General features: G+C 39.6%; 2 protein-coding genes across 7 annotated transcripts; both read left to right on the top strand.

The window, feature by feature from the left end:
- Nucleotides 1-3,345: 3,345 nt before the first annotated feature.
- On the top strand, nt 3,346-14,374 carry znf365 (zinc finger protein 365). Of its 4 annotated transcripts, none has more exons than XM_036215511.1 (7): nt 3,346-4,074; nt 7,668-8,306; nt 8,382-8,691; nt 8,761-8,932; nt 9,146-9,193; nt 9,418-9,452; nt 10,921-11,017. In XM_036215511.1, exons 2-5 carry the CDS (start codon nt 7,676-7,678, stop codon nt 9,185-9,187), a joined length of 1,155 nt encoding a protein of 384 aa, XP_036071404.1. In that variant the 5' UTR covers nt 3,346-4,074; nt 7,668-7,675; the 3' UTR covers nt 9,188-9,193; nt 9,418-9,452; nt 10,921-11,017. The 4 variants fall into 4 exon arrangements, with proteins under 4 accessions (XP_036071404.1, XP_024153014.1, XP_024153011.1 ...); XM_024297246.2 differs by having other exon boundaries at nt 8,761-8,956; XM_024297243.2 differs by lacking the exon at nt 9,146-9,193 and having other exon boundaries at nt 3,348-4,074; nt 8,761-8,956; nt 10,921-14,374.
- An 833-nt stretch (nt 14,375-15,207) lies between these two features.
- On the top strand, nt 15,208-24,372 carry LOC112161791 (acylphosphatase-2). 3 transcript variants are annotated; one of them, XM_024297241.2, is made up of 4 exons: nt 15,208-15,364; nt 15,525-15,541; nt 17,333-17,442; nt 22,985-24,372. In XM_024297241.2, the coding sequence occupies exons 1-4, from the start codon at nt 15,307-15,309 to the stop codon at nt 23,097-23,099; spliced, it is 300 nt and encodes a 99-aa protein (XP_024153009.1). In that variant the 5' UTR covers nt 15,208-15,306; the 3' UTR covers nt 23,100-24,372. The 3 variants fall into 3 exon arrangements, with proteins under 3 accessions (XP_024153009.1, XP_036071403.1, XP_024153010.1); XM_036215510.1 differs by having other exon boundaries at nt 15,217-15,364; nt 15,466-15,608; XM_024297242.2 differs by having other exon boundaries at nt 15,331-15,364; nt 15,525-15,608.
- The last annotated feature ends 884 nt before the right edge of the window (nt 24,373-25,256 follow it).

Raw genomic sequence — 25,256 nt, 5'->3', positions numbered from 1 at the left:
ATGTGAGATGTGGTAGTGAGGAAGCCATGACAAGTGTCTAAAAGCACAAGAAAACATTATTTTTATTTAATCATTTTAACTGTAGTTTTTTGCTTTTTCCATATTTATATGTGGTGAAAGCTTTACAATCACATGCTTAAACATACAAATGCCAAAAAAATAAGTTTGTTGTCTACAGAAAGCAGGTCTATGATCAGTTTGGATTGTGTTTTCAAACACAACTTTAAACCCTAGTTTTGTATCCTGTAAGGCAAACTCAACACCCCAGGCTACAAAAGAAAAAACAACACAAATAACAATACTCGGTCGTTCTCTCGCTGTCTGAGATACAGGCTTCAGTTTTGCTCAGAAGTTGTGACCGTCCTGCAGAACATTTTGAACATAAAAATCAAACTCCAAAGTGCATACATAATATATCATACTACCTAGCATGATTTAATCACTAACCTTAACAACTACCACACTAATGTGAAACTTAAAGAGTTTAATGCAACGATGAGACACAGCAACTCATTGAAATGTTGTTGGATGAATACAGACTCAGTAAAACAACTTTTAACGTGATGCACGTTGCACTGTTTTCCCATCAATCTATATGTCATATCAGCATACCTTCTTAGTCGTCATCTCCTCTGTAACCGAGTTGCAGCATCCCTTTACAGTACTACTACTGCAATAGGGTCACTGTAAAGTGTTGTGTGTGACCCTAAAGTGTTATATTGTGAACTTAGTGTTATGACCCTTCAGGGTCACCCTAAAGTGTTTCGAACTTAAAGTGTTGTGTTGTGACACAAAAGCGTTCTGTTGTAAAGTTGTGTTGTTTCCCTTTAGGGTCAATGTAAAGTGTTGTGTTGTGACCCTAAAGTGTTGTTGTTTCCCTTCAAGGCCACTGTAAAGTGTTGTGGTTTGACCCTAAAGTTTTGTAATGGGAACATAAAGTTGTGAGCCTTTAGGGCCACAATAGAGCTTACACAAATGTATCAAAATTGAGGGACCTGTTCCTTTTATTGACAGTGGGGTGGAACAGTTTTCTTTTCTCCAGGGCTTCTGAACAATGATGGAACAATGCTGCCATCTGGTGGATCACCAGGAATAGCAGTGAGAGTCTTCAGATTTCTTTTCTCCCAAGAATATTGTATACTGGATAAAGTGAAGATGAAGCCAACACGACATTATTGTAGTGACCAATGTTGATTTGTTAGATTTGTTAATATGTTCTGTTTTACATTGCTGCTCCAGTCAGTGGATGAGTGTGATTGGATGAGTGTGGGTTTGGGTGGAGGAGCAAGACGATAAAAGGAGGGGGAGAATGAATGAGGTACGAGCAAGTTAGAGCAAGTTTTTCTGTGTGCTGGATGTGGTGTGGTTACGGTCAACAGTAACCATTTGAGTTCATTAAAAGCTTCATGGTTGGAACCGATCACCTTTGCTTCTTCATTACATCCAGCAGGACGTTACACTGGTGTCAGAAATCAAACACCGGCATTTTTGACCAACTGAGTCAAGCTAACCCAGCGTGCGACTTGGCCGTATAGCAGGACAGGACGGCGCTCGACCGAAAATCAAGGAAGAGAGAGAGTATAGTGATTATGTGACTTCTCAGGGACGTGAGACGGATTTCCTCCGTGAGCATGAGCACGTATTTTTGACAGAGGTAACAAGTATTGTTGCCATGGGCTATTGCTGGCCCAAAGCATGTGCCATCCCAGATCAGGAAGCAGAGACTGTAGCAGATGCCCTGGTGGAGCCCATAGGTAAACCATCGGGCCCATTGAAATGTTCACTGGGCATTTGTTGAGTTTTGGTTTCCCTTTAGGTCTTGAAGCCAAACAGCCTACGAAGCAAATTTTAGAAGGAGAACCTCTTCACAGGTTTATCTTTTGGCTCTTTGACTTCTTCCACTTTCTTCTTACTTTTTTCTTTTTTCCTCTTAGAATTGTCTGCTGGAGTGTTTGCAGACATTCATTCAATTCTTTAACCTAGTTGAGAGCTTGATCTTCTTGATCTTCTTCTGTCTTCAAAGACCAGGTCATTTTCTTTGCTTTCTTCTTCACTCTCTTTATTTTCCTCCATCTCTTCATTTCTCCCATCTCTTCATTTTCATCCATCTCTTTATTTTCATCCACCTCTTTCATTTCATCAAAAGGAAGCTCATGATACCTGTTGACCATCTCAGCCTCTACTCTTTGACGGACCCGGTGTTTTTTCCTTTCCTGTGCTTCTGGGATCTAAGCTCGGAGCTCGGAGAGGATGGAGTCCTGCTGGGCGAGCTTCAGCTTTAGATCCTGGTCTTCCTTCTGGAAATCAGCCCGTGGCTGCACGAGATGGTCATTTCATAAGTCAGTTAATGAGTCGTATGATGTTTGGCAGAAATCAACTCAACACCTTACTGTCATTCAAATCAATTGGAGCAGACAGTGTTTACATTCAAAACAATAAAAACATCAAACATCTCCTGAACTTCACTACTTCTCCCACAGAGTAAGGTCATGTTGTCATGTAATTACAAATATTTCAATGAAAAACGGTCATATTATTTCACATCTTTATAGTTGAGGACTCAGTCAATCTGACAATCACTTTGTGCTCCTCAAACTTGCTGTTCTCTTTATCTCAGACAAGATTTATGTCTGACATAACCATTATTTTAACTATTAAAATATTCATTAGTCAGCTGTAATCCTAGAAATTAATAAAACATAAATAATAATACAGAGAAGGAGAGTCCCAGGGCAGGGGTGCCCAGTTTAGTTTAGTTTAGAAATCAGCTTTTGTTGATATTTTATGACTGATTTGATGTTTTTAGACAATTACCAGTGTGAAGCTTGTGGAGACAAGCGTGTTGTAATATTGGGCTAAATAAATAAAATTGAACTCAATTGAATTTAAAAAAAAAATCTGACATAGTTCTGATGTTTCAATCTAGCTGTTGATGTGGTTTTTGGAACAGACTATGTAAGGAGGATCTCTGGGTCTGCCAGGTGCATAAGGTGTAGCAAATGTTGTCTGAGGGAGGATAGAAACAGCTGCAAGGACAGCTACAAATGGGCTGGATGTTAAACTTTAAAAACGATTTTGTATTGTTTTTCAGTGGATTGTTGTTGTTTTCTTAAGAAGAAAGTTACTCCATAACCTAGCAAACCTGAAAAACATTAGGACCCTGTTCCAAAAAGGAAGGTCTGTTGAATATCTAAGTTCTATAAATTTCATCAATAAACTCAATTTTCGGTTACAAAATTGGTAGTTATCTCCGGGCCATGTAGGTTACAATAGAAACTCACTCTCTAAACCAAACCTGTTCCTGAGCTGTCTTAAACTATTTTGCATTCACAAGAACAGTTTTTTTTAAGGTTTTATAGAAGTTTAGCTCGTAAGCAAATCTCCTTAAAATACCTCACATAAATTAATGAAGAGGAAAAATGCAGGAACACCTTCTTCTTTTGAACATAAGTTTAACCAGAACCCTGTATTATATGGGTTTTTAATTACTTGTTTATTTATTTTTTATTGTTTTGGAGGTTTTAACGAAATAAAGTAAAATAAAATAAGAGAAGGCAGACATTTAAGCTCCCATTTGTTCTTCCTTGGTTGCCAGATACTTCATCCCATGCTCTGACTGACTGCAAAAATGGTGGATGTAATATTTAAAAATAAAATAAAATAAAAAAATGCCTCAAATAAATACTGAATGATTAAATACTGCTATTTTCAAGCTGTTTATCTCCTTGACTTTTTTGTGGGGTTTGGCAGTTTTTAGATGACTTTAGGGCTGAAAACCCGTGACTCTATCTGGCAACACTGCTCTGGAGAATGGATGACATCATAGCGGCAGACGTCTTTAATCAGTGACGGTCACGCGGGTGGCTCGGTTCGTGTGCCGGCGGTGAGGAGGCTTTCTGCTCGGTACGGTGGCGTCCTCGCGCTGCGGCAGTCTCCGTTCGCGGGTCTGACCTGTTACTGTTCGATGTGACGTCACTCGGAACATGTCCGCGCGGCTCGGTTCGGGCTGACGCAGCCGTCCCCCGCTCCTTCCAGAGCAGCAGCGTGAACCAACAGGCTCCAGCAATTAACGAGGTACGAAAATAATGCAGCCAAGGAACTAATTATCTGCAAATATGGCCTTTTCTTCAGAAAATATGAGCATTGTCATTCATTAGCAGGGCTTTTAGCTACAGTGCATTAATTAAAAGGCCCATTTTTGTACTAAATGTTCTCGAAAAGCAGACTTATGTTCCCCATTTTGCCGCTTTTTGAACATATTGCCTTAAAATGCAAAGAGCTTACTACCTAATTGTTGTCAGGAGTGAATATATGGTTAATTAACGTCTCAGTCAATTTATTAGAAGCTTTAAAAATATGTAAAAATAAAACGTTTAAATAAAGTTATTTGTCAATCAAAATGAAGGCTTTACAGAACTGAGGAACTGAAGATCCGAATAAAAAATGGAGAAATCTCTGTATGTCAGGAACAAGGCCAAACGATCTTGATTGGATTCACATGATATTGGGGCCTCAAAGACACCTTGATTGTGGGAATGACCTTAATGAATGACCCGGAAAAATTCTGTGGGTCAACCCAATGTGCTGTTTACTACTAAAAGCTAAAGCATGCAAAAAGTAAGCCATATTTTATCACAGTACTTAGATTCAGTTAATTGCCGAATTTAGACTTGTGGAAAAAATAGAGAATTTTTGTTTTTGTTGAAGTTCTTTGAATGTCTCACCCAGCTTCTGTAAGAGTTTTTGTGGTCTGTATTCTAATACAATCCTCCCGCAGGAGTTACGTTCTGAAAACAACCCAGGAAAGGTGAGATCTGTCTAGTAGGATAACAGCTGTATTAATACCGTAAAGTCTCACAATATACACTTTGTTAACTTTTCTCAGACTGACACACTTTTTTATAAACCATTGATCATATATGTAAAATGCACTAACTGACCCCTCCCCCCTTGTGTTCCACACAGGAAGTACCCATCTCATAGACTTCTAATGGCAAATAAACATCTATTACTCAATCATTAGATTTTTCCGAATTAACATTTTTGCTCTGTTGCATGTTTGTGCTAATCCATTTTTTTCATAGTTTTTCTGCGATGAAAGTTAGTTATACCTTGGACCAATCAGATACCTCAGTTAAAATATGTGGTCTCTTGTTAAACGTTAAGATGTTTGACAGATTTTGTGCAGCCCGCTTTAATAGGATATGGGCTTCGCTACTTCGCTACTACAAATGGGACTTTAAAAGTACTGCCTTTTTGGTTTTTGATTCATTCAAATAAACTTGTTTTTAATTTAACAAAATATACTGGAATTTTCTGTAAGACATGCAGAAATCAAACCACAAAAATATGCCTAGCTCCCTCATTTCTATACCCGAATTCCACAAAAAATGGCTCAAATTAAAGCTTAGGAAATCATTGATGTTGTGCTATGTTTACATTTTTGTTATCTCTAAGAACTAAGCTGTAAATAGTGCAAGAACTGTGCCTTCTAGTGTTACAGGTAACACACTGCTGTCAAATGAACAGATTTTTTCCTTTGTGTAAGAATCTAGTCAACTGAGCTTGTAAATGCTGATTAACCAAGCCCAGAAAGGCGGAGGATTGAAGTTCAATGGTATGACTGGCTTATAAACGATTCTCAGTCCCTATTTGAAAAATGCCAAAAAGGGGGCGGGGCTTGTGGAGCCAGACTGAGCGGCAGAGGTGTGGCTTAGATCTATGATTGACTGTTGCGCAATGTAGCATATACTGGGTCTACTCATGGTTGTATGAGTCAAAAACCAAAAAGGCAGTACCTTTAAAGTGTCATTTGTAGATGTAAAGAGCCAAAAAGAGTGGATTTAGGGTTTGAGTACCTTGAAAACCCCCAACAATCCCCAAAGGTTTTCACCACGTAGCCTGTCAGTGTTAAAAGGAACTCTGACCACATAATTGCCTTCCACCCCATTGGCCTAGTGGTTAGAGCTTTGGTCTAACAACCAAGAGGTCCCTGGTTCAAATCCCACTGTGGGCTGATGTGTTTTTTTGTAATCCCCCAAAAATTCAATTAAGGTAGATTAAACTTTTTTTTAATAATAAACAAGGGAAATAAATGGCAAAATAGCAATATGGGGGGCTGTTTGTTTTGATTTTGGTATTTCTAAAGAGTAATTAAATAGTGCAGTTGGAGGCTTATTCCATTCTCAGTCCCTATTTGAAAAATGCCAAAAAGGGGGCGGGGCTTGTGGAGCGGGGCTATTGTCAATCATAGATGTAAGCAGAGGTGTGGATTACACTACGATTGACTGTTGGGCTATGTAGCTTATACTGGCCCTCCAATATGTAGAGTGGGATGTCTTTGTTATGTTCAATTGAAAATCACCCCCCCCCCAAATGTGGAGAGTGGTACCAGGCAAAGTGATGCAAGTTTCTCCAGAGAACTTGCCTGAACAGAACTTCAATGCAAAAGTAAAAAAATAAAATTGTAGTTTCCTCTTTTTCATGATGGTAGATTTTTACATGTGTTCTCTTATTAATTTTTGTTGTTATTGTTTTGCCTGTGTGTTAGAGAGTGTTATTATTATTGTTTTCTTTGTGCAGCACTTTGAGCTCTTTTTAAAGTGTTAGGGATGTGGACTTAACAAGCAATCTCCTGATTGGTTGATTTGACTCAGACCGACTTGGACCAATCACTCCTAACTGATGTAATCAGGCTCCAACATGGTGGTGCCCATATCACAAAGACGTGATTTAAAAGACTTCAATTTGGTTTGAGCTGAAAGTTGCTATGGGTGATGTCATACACACTTGGTCAAGTTCTCATATACAGTCAATGGGTGGGACACAAAATTGATTGAATAATGTCAAAATTTCTGTTCATAAACTAAAAAGATTGAAAGCATAAGAATAAACGCTTGATACTAGAGATTTGTTCACCTTCTGCAAACTGTGAATTAGGCTGGGTTGATAAAATCAAGGTTAGTAGATCAATAATTGATCCCTAAAAGTGGAGATCGATCTAACGCGTAATGCTAAAGTCCGCTAGCTTGATGCTAACGTGTAAATGAGATTTCCAATAGGACGAGTAAACCTAATGCTCGGTCAACCTAAGCTTACATCTTTCACTAAATGAACATCTTTATAAACTTACAGGCATGACTTTCCAAACTCCTTTTAAGGAAATATTTTTAAAGTAACCATTTGTGGTCTAAAACAGTTTTTTGCTCATACTTTCTTGTTCATCTGGAATAAGGTGTTGTGTTATAGTGCAATTGCCACCAAATGGCCAACTGAAACGCCCTCCAGGAGAGGCAGAACAATTTTTGGAGTTTCTCAGTTTAGAATCCATGTAACACTGTTTGGTATTAACAATCTCCAATATTATTTCACTAATAAATTAAAAAAACAGTCTATGAACTGTCTCAGAATAATGTTAAAATCTTCCAAACATATAGATTATTAATGTCTTTCTAAGTAAACGTGTCTAAAAGTGTAAACTTAAAATTTGATTGAATCGAATTGAATTCAGTGGATCCAAAGAATCTGAAAAATCAGAATTGAATCGATCCAGGCTCTGGTGAATTGAATCAATTCTGAACATTTCTGGCAATACCCAGCTTGGCTTTAGTTTTTCCTTATAAAAACTTGATGGTATCTTCTCGTCTTTCTTGTCTGTCTGTTTTCAGACTTAGTGATGCAGCAGAAGCTCTGCTCCAGAAGTGCTGGCTCTTTCCTTCTAGAGAAGAACGTCCAGGCCTGTGGTGCCGTCCCAGAAGCCGTCTCCTCCTGCAAACTCCCGTTCCGGTGCCCTCGCTGCGGCGAGCAGGAGCGTTTTTGCAGCCTGGCTTCTCTGCGCGCCCACCTGGAATACCACCACTCCTACCGATCCCCAGATGTGACCTCCGGCGGTTTCAGCATCACAGGAAAACTCCCTGACCCGCTGACGGCTGCGATCCCCTGGCATGAAATGAGCCTCCCGACCCGCAGGGGGCAGCAGAGCGCGGGCAGGCCTCCGCATGTCCGCTCCCTGAGCGACAGCAGGGACAGCGGGTACTTCCACTCCTACAGCTCTGTGAGGAGGCGCACTCAGAGCGTCGGGGTGGGCACCCAGGAGGAGGAGGATGAGGAGGAAGCAGGGATGGAAGCTGAAGTAGATGATGATGAAGATGATGGTGAGGAAAGGGATGAAGGCAGAAATGAGGACTTCAAATTGTCCAGCAGAAGGTCAGAGGCGTGTCACCACATCAGCCACCAGCAGCACCTGCCATTCCCGCTCCCAGCCCCCCTCAGCCCTGCAGAACCTCTTCCAGACCTGGAGCTCATGGGTACGTTTGTTTTGGTTCCACCGTCAGGAGCTGCAGCTCAGTGTCACAGCTTATGATGTGTGCTGTCTCCTCCAGAGCAGAGCCCGTTCCCTGGCCTCCAGGCGGCAGCGGCTTCGGCCGCCGTGCGGCGGCGCCTGGCCAGCATGCTGCGGGCGGCTGACAGCACCATGCAGCGGCGGCTGGCCCGGCTCAGCACGGAGCTGGCCCACACCGACACAGAGCTCCTGTGTGAGCGCGCTCACTCGCAGCACCTGGCGCAGGAGCGGCAGGAAGTCGCAGACAGAGAGAGGTCGCTGAGTCGGCAGGTGGACGTGGCGGTCATGGTGATCGCCGCCCTAAAGGAGCAGCTGAACGCCTCAGAGAACGAGCTGGAGCGGCGGGAGAGGTGCAGTCGCCGCCGGGGACGCTCATTGATTTGTTTCTTCTGTTCTCATCCCAGCATGCATCTTTTCAGGGAGGTGTCGACTATTCAGAAGTTCCTGGACGCCGCAGTCCGACAGGAAACCAGCGGTAAAGTTCGGATCCAACAGTTCATAGAAAATTTGCTGACCCGCATCGCCCTGACTGAGCGACTGGTGGAGTATTACCAGGTTAACGGCAGCCCGCCTCAGTGCAACCACCAGCAGGTACCAACAGATCACACTTCTCAGGTACACGTGTGATTTACACCATTCAGACAAATCACTATAAAGACATGTTCTGTTGCACCCCTACTTAAAATCCAGTGCTGCCTTGCATGTTACTGTTTTGCCACAATGTCTGAAGTGTTTTGCTGCTACATGTATAAAGACTGCGTTCTCAGACATCACACATTTTCAAACGTATTCTTTCTGGAACAGATTTCAAATATCAGAGTACTACGATACTTGTCCCAGCCCTAGTCACAAGTGAGTTCAGAGGATTTAAGCTCCTGTTAGTATTTATATGAGTTTCTATTTTCATTATCTATTCTCATGTTTTTACACTTTTCTCACTAATGACAGTAAAAACTCTGTTTTTGTAAATATTTATAACTTCTTTTGAACTTCTGCCCTGAAGATGCATGATAGAGTTGCTGTTGTGAGCACTAAAGTTAAAATCCTGTTTTTTTCCTCTGATCTGTGTTTTTCAGCCGGAGAACTTCGCTCACAGAATCACTAAAAGCAGGTGAGACTCCAAGATTAAACCAAACGCATAGAGTCTGAATGCAAAGTAAAGGAGCGTCCCCCGCTTCATGTTCAAACCCCCTCCTTCTGAGCGCTTTCTGTTCGGGTCACCCTCACAAAAACTTTACTGAAGTCTAGTCTTTCAGAAACGCCGCAATTCTTCAACTGTTTACACAATTAATGTAATTCCAGTGAATTCTGTAAAGGAGAAAATCAGCTTTGTGTTGATGTGTAATACTGTGCACTACAATGATATGGAACACTCAACAAAAGTGAAGTGCTTAAGTATTTAACGTAAATAGACCAATTCTGATGGGGACAAAAGTAGCTTTGTGCATATAAAAGCCACATTATAAAGCGTTTCATTCATTCATTCATTTTCCTGACCGCTTCTTCCCTTTCGGGGTCGCGGGGGTGCCGGAGCCTATCCCAGCTACTGATGGGCGAAGGCGGGGTACACCCTGGACAGGTCGCCAGTCTGTCGCAGGACCTCAATCACACACACATTCACTCTCACATTCACACCTAGGGACAATTTAGAGTCATCAATTAACCTATGAAGCACGTTTTTGGACGGTGGGAGGAAGCCGGAGTCCCCGGTGAAAACCCACGCATGCACGGGGAGAACATGCAAACTCCACACAGAAAGGTCCCAGCCAGGATTCGAACCGGGGCCTTCTCACTGTGAGGCGAGAGCACTAACCACTGCGCCACCCTGCAGCCCTGAAGCGTTTCATATGAACACAAAGTTGCTTTCTCCGTGTCAGATTTAGTTGGAATTACATGAGCTGCGTAAGCAGTTGAAGAGTGTTGAGGAGGTGCTAACACAAGAGGGCTAACACTGGAAATGTTGCTCCTAAATGACACGCTCTTTGACCCTTCGAGTGTGTACTCGATCAGCGTGAATAACCTGATTCTGATGCGGAGAAAAGCAACTTTTCATACCGACTTTACGCCAATATGTAACATATTACTGACGTAAAATATCACTTAACAATGAAAAGTCATTCAGTCAAGAAATTCTAGAAGTTGCAGTTCCTCAAATGACCACTGGAGGAGCTGATAATGTTTGGGATAAAACTCTTTAAAGGTGCATTCACACCGAATGTGATTCGTGCGACAATTTCGTTACGCAACGAATTTGCTGGTCGTCGCCTGTTAAAAAATGTGTTCCTGAGTTTGGTGCCGCGGCCACATGTGGGAGGAGCTACCAGCCAATGTTCTTAGGATGATAGCTCTAAGGAACCTAAAGCTGAGTTCCTGATTGGCAGGTATTTAATTCAGGTATTTAAATTTTGGCTGCTCAAATGGAGCTGCTGCCGGACCGCCGCGCCCATCACTCAAATTGCCCAGCGGGACTTCAGATCACCTCATGTTGCGTCTGTTCCATTGACATAACATTGAAACCAGCTGCCTCCACGGTGTGAAAGCACCTTAATGTCTAAATTTGTGTTTTGGTCCTCCTGCAGGTCAGCAGGAGGACAGCTGTTCTCCTACGGTTTCCCAGACAGAAGAACCCAGTCCTTCACCCAGTTCGGAGGCCACCCCGCAGCTTCTAAAGTCTCCGGGGAACGGGATCGCGAGCGGGAGCACCGTGAGCGCCTGGCCCAGTCGTCCAGGCTGTTCTGCCGGCCGGAACACAGGAACGACATCTGGAACCACCAGCGGCGCCGCTCCACCGGGTACGAGGCCTAGAACTTTGGGACAGCGGGGGCAGCTGCGAGTTAACCCGAGGAAACTGTGGAGAATCCCAGATTACAGCAGTTCTGCTGCTAATCTGGAAATGTACATTTATGACCAGAATAAAGCTGAATCAGATTATTTATGATGTAAAAGTAGAGAGAAAAAGCTGCAGGAGAAACTTTGAAGGTTTCAACTCTTAACACTTTTTGGGGTGGAGCCTCTTCATCAGCACAAACGCCTGACGCACTTAGGTGTGTAAACATCTCCATCTGCTTTAGCTCAGTTCTCACATCCAGTTCAGAGCGTGACCCGTTCACATGTTCTGTGCCAGGAGGAACCTGGTTTCCTGAATCCATCATTGTGTGAAGTAACCAGGATGGAGGTTTAAGGCCGGGTTTCCTCATTTGCACAAAAGGTCTGCTGGCATGCAGGACCGACGCTTTCAGAAGGAGAGAGGACAGAGAAGAGGAGGAAACCAGGTTTCTTTAGCACTGTGAAGACATAACAAACTAATCGAATGAGACTCAAATACTCCTAATCCACGATTGTCCCCCATGTCAGAACCTCTGTGGAGGTTTGAGGTGTTTCAGGTAGATGTTGAAGCTGCGGCGGGAAAACTACACAACAATCGAGACACTTTAGCTTGTTTGAAGGAACGAAAGTGAAGAAACTCAGGGTAAGAGAAAGTGTTCTGTTTGGGCCTTTTGGCGTTAGTTTGGTTCTCAAAGCACAGACAGAAGTTCTGGGTCCGACTCAGACCTGAGGAAGTCCTCTTTTCAGATCTGCAGGATGAAGAGAGAATAGATTTTTGCTTAAGGGAAATGCAGTCGATTACTACTGTTCTGACTTGCTGCATCTTCATCCTCCTTTCTTCATCCTATGGTCCAAACTAGTGACTGTGTATGAGAACTGGACTGAGTGAGTGTGATGTCACCCATAGAAAGTAGTTAATTTCTGGTTCCAACCAAATGAAGTCGATTAATTTACCATTTTTTCATGATACAGATTTTGGCTTCTTAGAACCAGCTGGTACTTCCTGTTTGGAACACCGGGGGGGAGGAGGAGGGGTCACTCAGTCCAGTTCTCATATCACAGTCCAAAAGCAGCTTCAATGAATGTTCAAAATGGATCATGAACAGCTTCACCTTCAGCTTCTATCATTTTCAAAAGAGAAAAATGCACTTTGTGGTCTGAATTCCTAATGTTGACAGTTTCCCTGCTAGTTTGGAGGATTTTTGTTGACACTTTTCTCCTAGAAGAAAGTTTCTGCAATAATGACATCCAGAAGGATCTGCAGGAGGAGACGCATGTGGTTCATTGTCCCAGAAACCGACCTGCAGCTCCATGAATGTACAAAGCAGAAGAAAGCTGGACCGACGCAGCGGCCCGTGTGAGGCGTACCTGCGCTCATCTTTTCTATGACGTGTTTACGTGTCGTTTGTGAGACTCGGTATCAAAGTTTTGTTGGAGCTACACATGCGCCATCTTTGTTTTTGGCAGCTGTGGAAATTCTTCAACTAAAATAAGGTGGAGTTGTTGTAAAACTGAAGGTAAAAAAAAGAAAAGCCTTTAGCTTGTTTATTTATTGAGATATTTTACAGTAAAAAGGTTCAACGTTCAGTTCATTAGTGTATTTATAATTTGCAAAAACAGTCTTCTTTGCTGCGTCAGAAATCAGGAAGTTAGAAAAGGTTTGATCTGAAGCCTCTGAAAACCTTCAAGCTCTTTTGATCCTAAGATCAACCTGAATCTGAAAGCTCCTGGAGAACCTCTAAAGTCCCTTTCATAGGGAAACTGGAGCGTTTGGAGGTCACTTCCTGAAGACCTGAGGAGGGACAGAATCAAGCAGTTCTACCATCGGCTGCTTTGTGACGATGGAAGACTTTTGATCGGTCTGGATTCTTCCAAGGAGACGTAAACCTCAGCACTGCTGAGTCGGTCTCTGATGTGAGAACAAAACTTAATTCTCCTTTTTAGTTTCTAAAATATTCATTTTTGTGAAGGTTTTTAAAACTTGTTTGATTTTGAAATCCATGTAATGGTTAAAAAAGAACTCTGCAGCTCAAACCATGTGTAAAAACGCTCCATGGTTGGAAAAGAAATTATTCAGAAAATCAGCAATATTTCAAAAAGAATGACTGAAAGGGGCTCGACTTCCATTTAAGGTTTTTCTTAAAAAAAAACAGCTTCTCAAAGTGAAAACTGAGACTTTATTGTTATTTAGAAAGGTTTGAATTAACATAAAAGTCCGAATTCCCTCACCACTCCCAGTTAGTGCTCAATTTTGTAGAGCTGTCCAAATCTACAATTCCAAAATGCGTTGCCCTGGAAATTTCCCAGAAGTCTCTGCGACAAACTAATATGCATTGATGCATCACGTTTGAACCATTTGTCATTTGAAGAAATCCATAAACTGTCTTTTGTAAATGGCTGTCATATTTGGCAGTTAAAATAAAAATAAGCAGTTAGCGTGGTGTCTGAATTATCCAGGGCACTGGATGGTCGGTCCCTGTGTTTTAGAGGTTCAGGAGTAGTGAAGGAATTCAGACAAAGCTGTTGTTTTATCAGAGCCGCATCTTCCTCGTTTTTATGTTTCTGTTATTCCGAATACTTTATTTGTAGCCAACAGTTAAACAGACTTTTACTCTCCAGATGTGATTTTAGAGTTTGTCCTCTACAGCAGCATCAGTGCTTAATGTTTCCTACTGTGGGTTCGGCGCTGAAGCGTGCATGAAGCTACGATTCCACTCCATTGAGTTTTGGTGACGGCGTGCTTCACGTGTGGCCAAAAGAGCAAAGTATCTATCAAAAGCTGTAATCTCATCCGTGTACTTTAGTAGCAGAGCCAGCTCCATTGTCCTGGGACTTGATGGACAGTCACAACCAGCAGCCTGGAAGAGCTGGTCACAAAGGGGCGGGGTTTGGCTGACTATCAGATGAAAACATCTAGAAAACAGACTTTTGAAAACAATGAGGAGGAGGGATTAAAAGAAAGCTGCAGAAAAGTCATTTTATGGCGTGTTTTTGTTCTGTCGGTGATAACCTGTTTTTATGTGTTTTAGGAGATGGTTTGGTGTCTTTCTGTTCGTCTTTTTGGGATTTTGTCTGCAAAGTGATCTCTAGTTTTGTGCCTTCACTCAGCAGTTCTGTAGTCTGTAAAATGAAATGCAATACTGTGAAGAAACGAGACTTTGTGTTGAAACCTGTTGGTGAACATTAAAGGAAAAAACTGTCTGTGCAGTTTGTGATACTTTTTTTCTGAGTTTGTGTTGAGGTCCTTAAGCAGGATATTTGATCATAAAATGGAAATAAAGCAGCTGTTTCATACATCTGGTGAATTAAAATATTTAATGAGTGAACCAGATGGCCAGTCTTTAATTTTGAAATCTGAAGCCAAATGAATTGCTGCAGTTCCTCAAATGACCACTAGAGGCTGGTTTCAACAGTGAACTATTTCTCATTCACTTCCATGTTGCAGAAAATCCAGCTGTACTCCAAAACTGAACCTCTGTTCAAAACTTTTTCTGTGCTACCTATCAAAAAAATAACCCCCGCCTCAAAGATTCACAAACTTCAGCTGTAATAAAATATTTAAAAAATAAAAGCATGAAGAGCTGTTGAACAAGCTGGGAAGACTGATCTTGAATATCAACAGGGCACTGTTCTTCTCCCCACAAGGTGGCGCTATGAAGATTAATATCACAAAATCAAAGGTTTTTTGTAAACATGGTGGCTGTAGCAACTGCTGTGGGTTCAATTCCCAGACTTAACAGTAACAGCAAAAAGCATCAAATTGTATTTAAAATCTGAACTCAAAAAAGAAAACAGTAATTCCCTGTAACAGTGATGTCATTATGTTTCACCAAATGAGTCTGACCTAAATTACATAAAAATGTGAAGATGGCGCTCTGCCATGTCACTTTAAAAGCTGTAATGTTTTTGTCATTTTTTCTGCAAAAACTGCAGGGTAAAAGTTTACAGGATCTGGTTTTGATTCCAGTTTGAGATCCTGTTTGTTTCCAGCACTCATGGTGAAATGACTTCATTCTGGAGGACTACAAAGACCATCAGCCCCTTGGGTTTTCCTTTAAAGTGTCAGGAGGAGAAGAAAGGGGGCACAAGGCGCACAGGGACTCCCCTCTTCTTCGTGGACGGGGCAGCTGTCGGGCAGCATGTCTGCAGGAAGTGGCCTGGTTTCTGTGGATTTTGAAATCTTCGGACACGTTCAGGGTCTGTATGTTCTCCTCTCTGCAGCGTGAAGGCTGCAGCTGAAAAATGATCTGTGCTGCTTAATTTAGCTGCTGCAGCTCTTTCTGATCTCTGCAGAACAGATCGGTGTGGATCTGAAGGAGGTTCAGGCAGTTTCTAACTGCTCCTCTTTGTTTTCCAGGTGTTTGCTTCAGGATGGTGAGTCTCCTGATTTCAGCTGCACAAGCTTTGAAAAAACATGTTTTCTTGTCAGTATACAAACAAGGTAATGACATGTTTAAACACTGTAAACTAACTAATTTTGCAGAATGAAAATTGCATAAATTACAGGAAAAAAAACAACTGGTTATCATTTTCTATATATTCAAGATTAAAATTAATTGTGTTTAACAAGAAAATTCTTATATTTTTGTTCCTGATTTTAATCTACATAAACAGTTTTGCAATATTTAAATATGCAAATGAAGATTATTGACATTACTACATTTAAAGGAACAACTTTTTCTATAGTATAATTCAAAATTGAGGTGTGTTTAAAACTAGGAAAAAATGCATTAACTGGAAACCTGAAGTTGCTAAAGGTAACTGGAAAACGCTAAAGTACTGGTAGAAGTGTGAGTACCAGCTCAGTGACCATGTGGTAGAGTGTCCACCCCAAGACTGGATAGTCATGAGTTCGAATCCAGTCATACCAAAGACTAAAAAATGGGACTCGGTGCCCCTTGTTGACACTCAGCAGTAAAGAGTTGGATTGGGGGTTAAACCACCAAATGGTTCCCAAGCGCATCTGTGTCTGTAGCTCACCACTCCAGGGGACGAGTCAAATGCAGAGAACAAATTTCACACACTAAGGTGAGTGACAACTAATGGGACTTTTTAAGAAAACAAAAATGACAGGAAGCAGCTAAATTAGCAAAAGACAATAGCATAATTCTAGTAGAATAGTAGATAAATTCTATTAGCTTGATGAGATAGCATGACGCTAATATAAAAATGAAATGCTAAAATAGCTTTAAAAATTAAAGAAATGTCTAATTCAACTGAAAGTATATATGATGCAAATTTAAAGGGTTATATGACCAATTAGAAAAAAACACAACTGATTGGCAATTTAGGAAAACTAGCAAAGGTTAAGTGCAAAAGTGAGTTAGCATTATGCTAGCAAAAGGTGTTAAATGCTAAAAAAAAAATAAAGCCTTTATTCTAAAGCAGGCAAAAAAAATATGTAAACTGTATTTAGGCCAAACATATTTAAACAAGTGAATTTACAGCACAAAGTGCAAAAAAAGCCTAATTTGTGGTTAAAAAAAATGCACAATAGAATCTAAATGTTTGCAACAGAAGTGAATGTTCTGAAGTGTTTGCACATTACTTTGAACACAGCTAGAACCAAAGGGATTCTGGGAGGTCAATTGTTCAGTACTTTCTCTTCTACTGTAATTCTGTTTACAGCATTTAAATGTAGCAATTAAAATGGATTCCTAAGGACATATGTGATTCCAAAGACTCCTAAAACAATTCCACAAATAAGAATAAAGTTACACTTTTAAATAAATCGAACTTAAGTTAATAAGTTACAAACATACACAAACATTACATGACTTTTTTCATGTCTTACTTTTTCTGTTTCCTTTTTATCACTTCAGCTAATTTTTATGATGTTTTCTGTAACATAATTACTTAAAATTGTTAGTTTGCTTGCTTCTCTTAAAACAATTTCATACAAAAATGTAATTGTTTTTTTTTTATTTTAAGTATATATATATATTGGAAGTTTTTATTTATGTATTGTTATTATTTTTTGTTTTTACTGCATTTTTGCCCAATTTTTGTGCACATTTTTCCAAGATGGCCGTTTTTGTCCTCAATGGAATTAACTTTTCAAAATCTCCTCTGCAGCTTCCACTTTTCTTTCATAAATTCTGTTTGATTTTTTTAAAGAAGATTTAAAACAAAAATGTCTCCAAGTGTTTATCTTCTCTTCTGCAGTACACAGAGAAGGAGGGTCTGCGGCTCGGTCTGGTCGGGTGGGTGAAGAACACCTACAGCGGGACGGTGGTGGGTCAGGTGCAGGGTCCGGCTGAGGAGGTGGAGGAGATGTGAGCGCACACATCAACCACAGCACACACACAGATCTGGAAGCTTCACTGCACCATCACTGCAGGGTGTTGATCTGCGTTCAGCCACAAGGTGGAGCTCTTTACCCTCATAACCCCTGCTGTGATTTTAGGAGGAAAACAGCAGAAATCCTAAAGAGAACAGAAACAATCCTACGGGATTTAACAATTAAATTCTTAATTTATGCTTTTTGTTATCAAATCATCTGAAATTTCTGGGATTTTTATTGACTGAGGTAACATTTTGGAGTTTTAGTTCATAGTTTTGGAGGGAAAAGCATCTTAAAATTTACTTAATCCTTTAACACTGGAGCTCCAGAGTTCATGGTCTTTGATTTACTGTAACTTTTCAACTGTTAACCCTATCAATGTAATTGCAGTAGATTTTGAAGGAGAAAAGCGGCTCGATGAGCCGCTTTTCTCCTTCAAAATCTACTGCAATTACATTGACAGCGATAATGGTTAAAAAAGAACACTATGTTAAAGACTTTTGTGTTCAGGTGTTAAAGGGTTACACTCCAGTGATAATTCCTATACTTTATTTTAAAATTTTACATTTTAGATCAAAATAACATTTTCAGAGAGCTCCACGTTGCAAAATAATCTTTAGTTATAAGCTGGTTTCACATCATTTGGATCAAAATCCAACCATGTAAATAAAACCAGCTGGTAAATAATCTTAGCAACATTAATTAAAACCAAATTTTTGTTACTTTTTTATTTATTAAAAGTAAAAAACAGGTCCAAAAAATATTCAGATATAAGAACGTGTTGTATTTGTGTGCTTAAATATTATATTTAAGCTTTAAAAAAGGCTCAACCATCCTCTATCAAGTCTGCTGGGAGGAGTTGCTTAGTTTGTTTCCACATATTTTTATTGTTTTTGAACAGAATAGCCTCAGAATTGTTAGAAAAAACATAAACTTGACTGTGTCGCCGTTCAAAACGGTGATGTCATGAACTGAATAAATGGAAACCAAGAATGGGCGTAAAACCAGAGATCAGAGATCAGAGTGGGACGTCTGTGTCTGTGTGCTGCAGTCTGAGGTCAGCTGGGTGTGGATGGCTCGTGAAGGTGACCTCATGTTAGCCACAATCTGCTGCTGTCACACACACAGGCACACAGAGAAAAGGAAGAAAAAAACAAACGATTCCCGGTGTTTGATTTCCACTTTCTCCTGCACCACACGGGTGGAGTTTCATCCTCCTGTAGCTACAACTTGACTGTAAAACTGTTCTGTAAAGCATTTAACACACATTTCTTAACCGCAGTATAGATTCTTAAACACCCACTCTGATGAAGAATTGAGTGAATCAATGAATTACAAAAAAGAAAAATCGGATTAATCGCACTTTTTGACCACAATTAATTGCAGTTTTTTACCAGGTAAAATGTATTTGTACAATACCACGGATCAAATATTCCCCTTTATGTGAAAAAGTGATCTAAACCACAAAAATAGCAAGAATTAAGTGCTTAAAAACTGACTGATTATTTATTTCTTTAGTAGGTGACCATGGTAGAGGGATAATACCTAATGAAATGTCTTAATTCTCTTTGATTAATCACATGGGTTAATGTTCACAACCCTAGTTTTAACATGTTTTGGCATTTTTCTGGAACAAATATGAGGAAAATTAAGCTCAAAATTGCATTTCTGAGTATTTCTTTATTCAAATCTTTGTGAATCAGGACCAGATGAAAACATGCTGTTGGAAAAAGAGTCTATATGTGACGTTGAAACTTCTCCTCGTTTGAGTTGGGATCCGAATCTAGATAGATCCAACATTGATCACCATTTTTGTTGCACCCAAACTGTTATTTTAGGAGTGTGAGGGGCTGTAAGCTAGAGGGAGAGTGTAAACAAGGAACTCTCAGTTATGGGTGAAGGGACGGAGGTCAACGGCACCAACAGTCCCGCCCACAACTCAGAGGTAAATGTTGAATGAACTCCTGCCGCTCTGCAGAAACTATGTCCTAGAAAAGAGTTTATGAAAGAACTGTCGCGCTGTAGTATCTGCCTAGCTGCTTTTTATCGTGTAAATTTTAATTTCTTTTAAGTAGTATTTTATGTATGTATTTATTTATTTATTTTTAAATTGTTTTTAGGATTGTTATGTATTGTATTTTCTTGTGTACAGCACTTTGGGCCTCCTTGGCTGGTGGTGAAAGGTGCTTTATAAATGAATAAATGAAATGAAATGAAATGAAACTGGTGAAGGTTAAAATACTGAATGCTAGATTGCTGATGTCTTTAAGAAATTAAAATGACTCCTTAATTTATTTGTTTTTTTTTACTGCTGCTTAAGTTTTTAGAGCAAAGGTTTAAAAATGAACCTGTAAATCTGATAGGATTTCAAAAGAAACGAGGAGAATCTGTTGAGTTGTGGACTGATGAAGCAAAAAAAGAAGCTGGGGTTTGCAAAAGAGAAAAAGTTAGGAAAATCAAATGACTTAAACCAGAACTGTGTCGATAAAAATTTCAGAAATCCTTTGACTTTACAGTTATGTAAAGATTATGAAGTAACTTAGTTCCACCGTCGCTGTGATTTCCACACAAACACCGAACGCCTCATGAGAACATTACATCTTTGTAAACCAGAAACACACTTCATTACGTCAGGAATCTTTTCCGTGTGACTTTCCGATGTCCTTCTCGTCGACTCCACTTTCACCACGACCTCACTTCCTGTTCAGCTCGGGATGCAGGAAGCTGGTTTTCCTTTGGGCTCATTTCAGAGTCTGATAACTTTGTTAAGGAAAGCAATAGAAGCAACAAGAAGAGAGTGGAGGTCTCCACTGAGAGGAGGAGCAGAGAAATGGTGGAGATGTTGAATTGATTTATTGAATAAGGACAGACATAAAAACAGATTTACTGTGAACAGCAGTCCAATGCCCAGAATGTGTCCTTAGCTGGGCTTTTCTTTTTTTTACAATTACAAGTATACATAAAATGAAATTAAAATACAAGAAGCAAAGCAGTTAACAGTCAGTGTTAAAATTACATAAGGCAGTTTAAAAAACGCATTTTTTTTTGTCAAATATCTTCAGTGCTTGATTATAAATCTTCTCCACGGTGTGGTCTGACTGGATTCATAGACATTAAAAATATCCAAGCACATTCTGGAATCAGGCATTGTCTTATTAATTTAAAACACGTCATGTTTAATCTGATCACCTTGCACTCTTATTTTTAATATGGCTTTTAAAATTTAATTAAGAGTCTGAAATAATTCCAAGATATTTTTCCTCTTGAATTGGATCAATTAATTTTCCATTCATAAAAATGTGTAATAAGTTAGTAATAGTGTTTTTTTAATGGAGACAAACAAGAGTTTTCCAGCAAATTGAAGGATGAGTAGAAAGAAACTGAAGAAAAAAGACAAACATTTGAATGAATCTGTGGAGTAGATCATTTTTTTTACATTTTTGATTCCAATCTTAGCAAAGACTGAACTGTTTTTGATGTTTAATAGTAGAGAGATTAGAGCCTGAGTTGATGTGTGATGCTGATGAGACGGCGCTGTGATGTCAAAACACGCAGAAAAGCTCTTTGTGCGGCGATTATGTCAGAGCGGCAGCATCAGGAGTTTGGACGCAGGATCAGAGTTTTAGAGGAAAATCGCTAGAGATTACAAACCAGCAGACGTCCAACTGCTGGGGCTTAGTGTGTGTGTGTGTGTGTGTGTCCGACTGTGTGTGTGTTGTTGAGGCAGATCAGTCAAATGTATTTGGAGAGTTTTGACCAACAAAACAAAGTAGGGCATCAACTCTGCCACCGCCTCCCCCACAGTGTCTGTCTCTGACCCTGATCCGCTGCGATCTCCTCTAATCTACAGCCTGTCCATTTGCAGCGTCATAGATTTTCCCATCATGCCTCTGGCTGTCCAGATCAAAAGCTCAACCCCCAACTGACAAACAATATCTCAGCTCTACCATCACAATCAATATTTATAAATATTTTTAAGTATAAATAGTCTTTTAAAGTCTTTTAACACTTTAGTAACTTTTGCTAATTATTTAGTATTAATATAAAGGTTCTCGCCTATGTAACATACAGTTAGCTTAGTGCAACTTTTTGTAAATGAAGTATGTAGTCAAACTTTCACACTTAAAATATGATATAATGTTTTTTAAAATCCTTTAAACACCTAAGGGGGTGACGCTTAAACTCAAAATCTTTGTCATACTTTAACTTTTAAGCCGGTAACACGATTAACGTAATTCCAGTAGATTTTGAAGGAGAAAAGCGGCTCGATGAGCCGCTTTTCTCCTTCAAAATCTACTGGAATTACGTTGATCATGTTAACGATTGAAAAAATACCGTAAATCAAATAAATGCTTTTAAAGGGTTAAAAACATCTCTATTGGTTCACTAGTAGACAGACTCGATGTCAAGAATCCAAATGTTTTGATAAGCATTAAAAAAACTGAAATCTTTTCAAAACTGCAGATCTGGCAACCTGCACTAATAATGAACAGGAAACATTCAAAATACAGCGATTTTGATTTCATGATGGCAGGTGAGGCACTGCTTCACCTGCTTCCACCTGGATAAAACAAATGACAAAAAAAGCTGAAAACTGACTAATTGATCCCAATTATGTCCACCTCCCAAAAAATATTTTTACCTCCACAGTCTGAATCCAAATCGCTCAACTGGGCAGAAAACTGAATTCTTTGCTTGCTAACTTGTTGTTGACTGGAATATTCAATTTCCTCAGAGGGACGGGGGAGGACAGAACACTTTCACATGATCTGGCTTATGCCATTTCATGGATTTTGGGTGTTTTTTTATGATAGAGTAAATGATAATGAGTTCTAAATTTTATTTTAGACAATTTTAATAAATGTTCTGCTCGAGAGTGTTGGGGGCCCCAGGCAATCGCCTAGCTTTGCCCAATGATAAGTCCGCCCCTGTTAGCATTGTATTTATTTTTATGCATTTTAAGCTTCTTCTTCACCGTTTTATTATTATTTTCGTAGCATCTTTGAAAATATATGTTCCACATTTTTACTACATTTTCCTTTAAGTGTTTTGTTTTGTTCATTATTCAGCTTTTATTGAGTTGTTTTCTCATTCCCCAGCTAACTTTACAATTTAATTTCATGTAGCAGCCATGTATTCTCTTAAGTTATGTACTCAGTTTAACAATAAGCTTATTTTAAAACTTGAAGTTTGTTTCCTGCAGCTTCACGACTTTTACAAATGAGCATTTCACAAGTTTGCATTTATGTTACATTTGTTGAAACCTCTTGAATGTTTAGCATTCACATTTTCTTTGTTTCCCCTTTAAATATTACAGTTTCTATAGATGCTTTATTATTTAATATAGCATATTTAGTGTCTGACTTTTTTGCATCCTTTTGTCGTTTAAAAAATGTGTTTTAATTATTTAGCCTCTTTTTTATTTAAAATGTTAACATCAAAAGAAGCAGGTGACGGTGAAATCAGGAATGACCTCACACAGAAATGTGTCACTGAAGCTTCTTCACTCTGAACTAGAACTGTTTTTCCTCCAGGAAGGTGTGGCTGAGTAAAGAAGGAAGTCCCAGCAGTCGGATCACTAAAGCCTCCTTCAGCAACCAGAGATCCATCGACAAGTTGGAGCTCTCCGGCTTCTCGACCCGCTTCTGACCGGCTGATCAAACAACCCGAGGAGTTCTCATCAAATTTAGAGTTTCATGAGTTGTAGTCACTGATTAAGCATTTGTCTTCTGTTTTATTTTCAGATGAAAAGTAGCTGTTTTATGTCTAAAAATGTTGAATTAAATACTAAACCCTCCTTTTATAAATGAAACCTTGACTGAAGCAAATTACATAAAATTTGAATTTCATGATAATGCAGAAAACCCTGAAAAATGTTGCATGAAATGAATGAATGTTTGTGAAAAGTCTAAAAAAAAATCAAATACAAGTCCTTCAAAGTGCTGATTCCATATCTTCTGTGGGTTTGAGCAGCGACTCGTGCTGCAGCTGAAAGTCACAAACACACAATCATCAAAGGTCTTATGCAACAGCGAGTCACCTGATCCAACAACCTGCTATCTGATCCAATTAAATGAGAGCAAGAAAATCCCTGATCAGCTGCTAAATCCTGACACTGCAGGAGCACAACCTTCACCGCAGTGACTCGGAGATGAGGCTGCAAACTGTCTGCACTCGTGAGCCTGAACTCTGAGCAGAGGAGACGAGGAGAAACAGGAAACATGGAAACCAGATTGATCTTCTGAGAGTCTATTTTGGTTTAGGAAGGGCTTTGTTTAAGCCAGAAACATGCCGAAGATGAATGTGCGTTGGAGTTTGGAGACCAGCTCTGCCTGCAAACGCTGCTGGGGGTGGAGGCTCTGTCGTCATGCCAACCCTCCCGGAGACATTACTCACACAGAGACGCACAATAACGACAGCAGTGGTGGAGGCGTTGGATGCTGCAGCGCTGTGTTTGAGGAGGATCTTATGTTCTGCGATACACAAACCCATTTCCAGCAGATTTGAGTGTCTTAATGGAAGCCGAGCTTGTGGGAAAGTGTCAGAAAATGCTGAACTTGATGTGGAAGAATAGTTTAAGTCTGCTTTTATTGGTAATCTGGAGGAAAAACAACCTTAAATTCTGGCCAAAAAAAGTTTTTGTCTTCTTTGTAACAAGCTCTTTCAAACCAGCACTTGATGCAGCTGAGTGAATGCTGAGTGACTGCTCCATTCAGGAAATGTAAATTCTTATTTTGATGCAGAAAGATGGTCTCCATGAAGGTGATAGGTCCTAAAAAGCACACAGTTAAATTCCTCTGTGTGGCTGATAAATATGTGCAGCCATTTTTCATTTTGATGTCCCACAAAAAGTCAAAATTTCCCATGATCCTCTGCTAAAGACACCACACCCCCAATAAAAACACACATATTAGGCTTTGAACAGCTTCTACAATGTGTTGTTTTTCTAGTAAAAAGAACATGCCAGTCATGAAAGGTTCTTCTTCTTAAAATAATGCCATAAATTTAGATTTAAACCACAAAAAAAGTTCTTTTTTTTTATACTACTGTTTCAATGTGTTTAGGTCACGCACAAAGAGTTTGCAAAGTTCAAAAGAAACTAGAAAAGTTGCAGTACCTGCTATAATGCTATCCTGAATGTGGTGGCTGAAGATGCTAAAAGTCTTTAATTGCTGAATAAAGTCATGAACGTGTTGAACATTTTGATATAAACTTGTAGACAAGGAATTTGGATAATAAAAAATGCAACATTGCTAAAATTTTAGCTTCACTCCAAATTATTCCAAAGAACCTCAATAGAGGCCACCTTAGCCAATAAAGATAACGTGTTACTGAAATGTTAAAATATTAGCTAAAACCTTAGTAAATACTAAATTATCTAAAAACATTAGCATGGTGCTAAAATATTAGCTAACTAGCCTTAAAATCCTCAGTAGCAATGTCCTTAATTAGTCCTTTTTATTCCACACTTTTGCAGCCAGAACTATTATGGGAGAGTGTAAACTATTTATTGGTTTCATTTTTAAAATGTTTTTGTATTGTTTTTTTCTGTGAAGATTACAGAAATGAATTACTTAAAATGTGGCTATGTGTGGCTTTCTGGAAAACCATAAATGTTTACGGTTAGGTTGTGATTTTTCTGTTTGCCTACAAACTGACCCTGGCCCGCGTCAGAGAAGAAAACAGTTATGTGGCCCTCACAAGAAAAACTTTGGGGACGCCTGGTTTGTGCGATCAACGTGAATTCTGACGTTATGAAAAGCTGCTTTTCATATCAGCTTTGCACCAAAATGCAACACATTACAA

Source organism: Oryzias melastigma, linkage group LG15 (assembly GCF_002922805.2).
Source record: "Oryzias melastigma strain HK-1 linkage group LG15, ASM292280v2, whole genome shotgun sequence".
Taxonomy (NCBI): Eukaryota; Metazoa; Chordata; class Actinopteri; order Beloniformes; family Adrianichthyidae; genus Oryzias; species Oryzias melastigma.
Note: the sequence above shows the minus strand (reverse complement) of the source record. Positions and strands in the feature narration are given on the sequence as shown.

Coding starts and splice junctions, on each gene's coding strand:
- LOC112161791 (XM_024297241.2), top strand. CDS start 15,307: ATGTCTGCAGGAAGTGGCCTGGTTTCTGTGGATTTTGAAATCTTCGGA. Junction 17,443..22,984: donor GCTGAGGAGGTGGAGGAGAT/GTGAGCGCACAC, acceptor TTTTTCCTCCAG/GAAGGTGTGGCTGAGTAAAG.
- znf365 (XM_024297243.2), top strand. CDS start 7,676: ATGCAGCAGAAGCTCTGCTCCAGAAGTGCTGGCTCTTTCCTTCTAGAG. Junction 8,692..8,760: donor GAGCTGGAGCGGCGGGAGAG/GTGCAGTCGCCG, acceptor GCATCTTTTCAG/GGAGGTGTCGACTATTCAGA. Junction 8,957..9,417: donor CAACAGATCACACTTCTCAG/GTACACGTGTGA, acceptor TGTGTTTTTCAG/CCGGAGAACTTCGCTCACAG.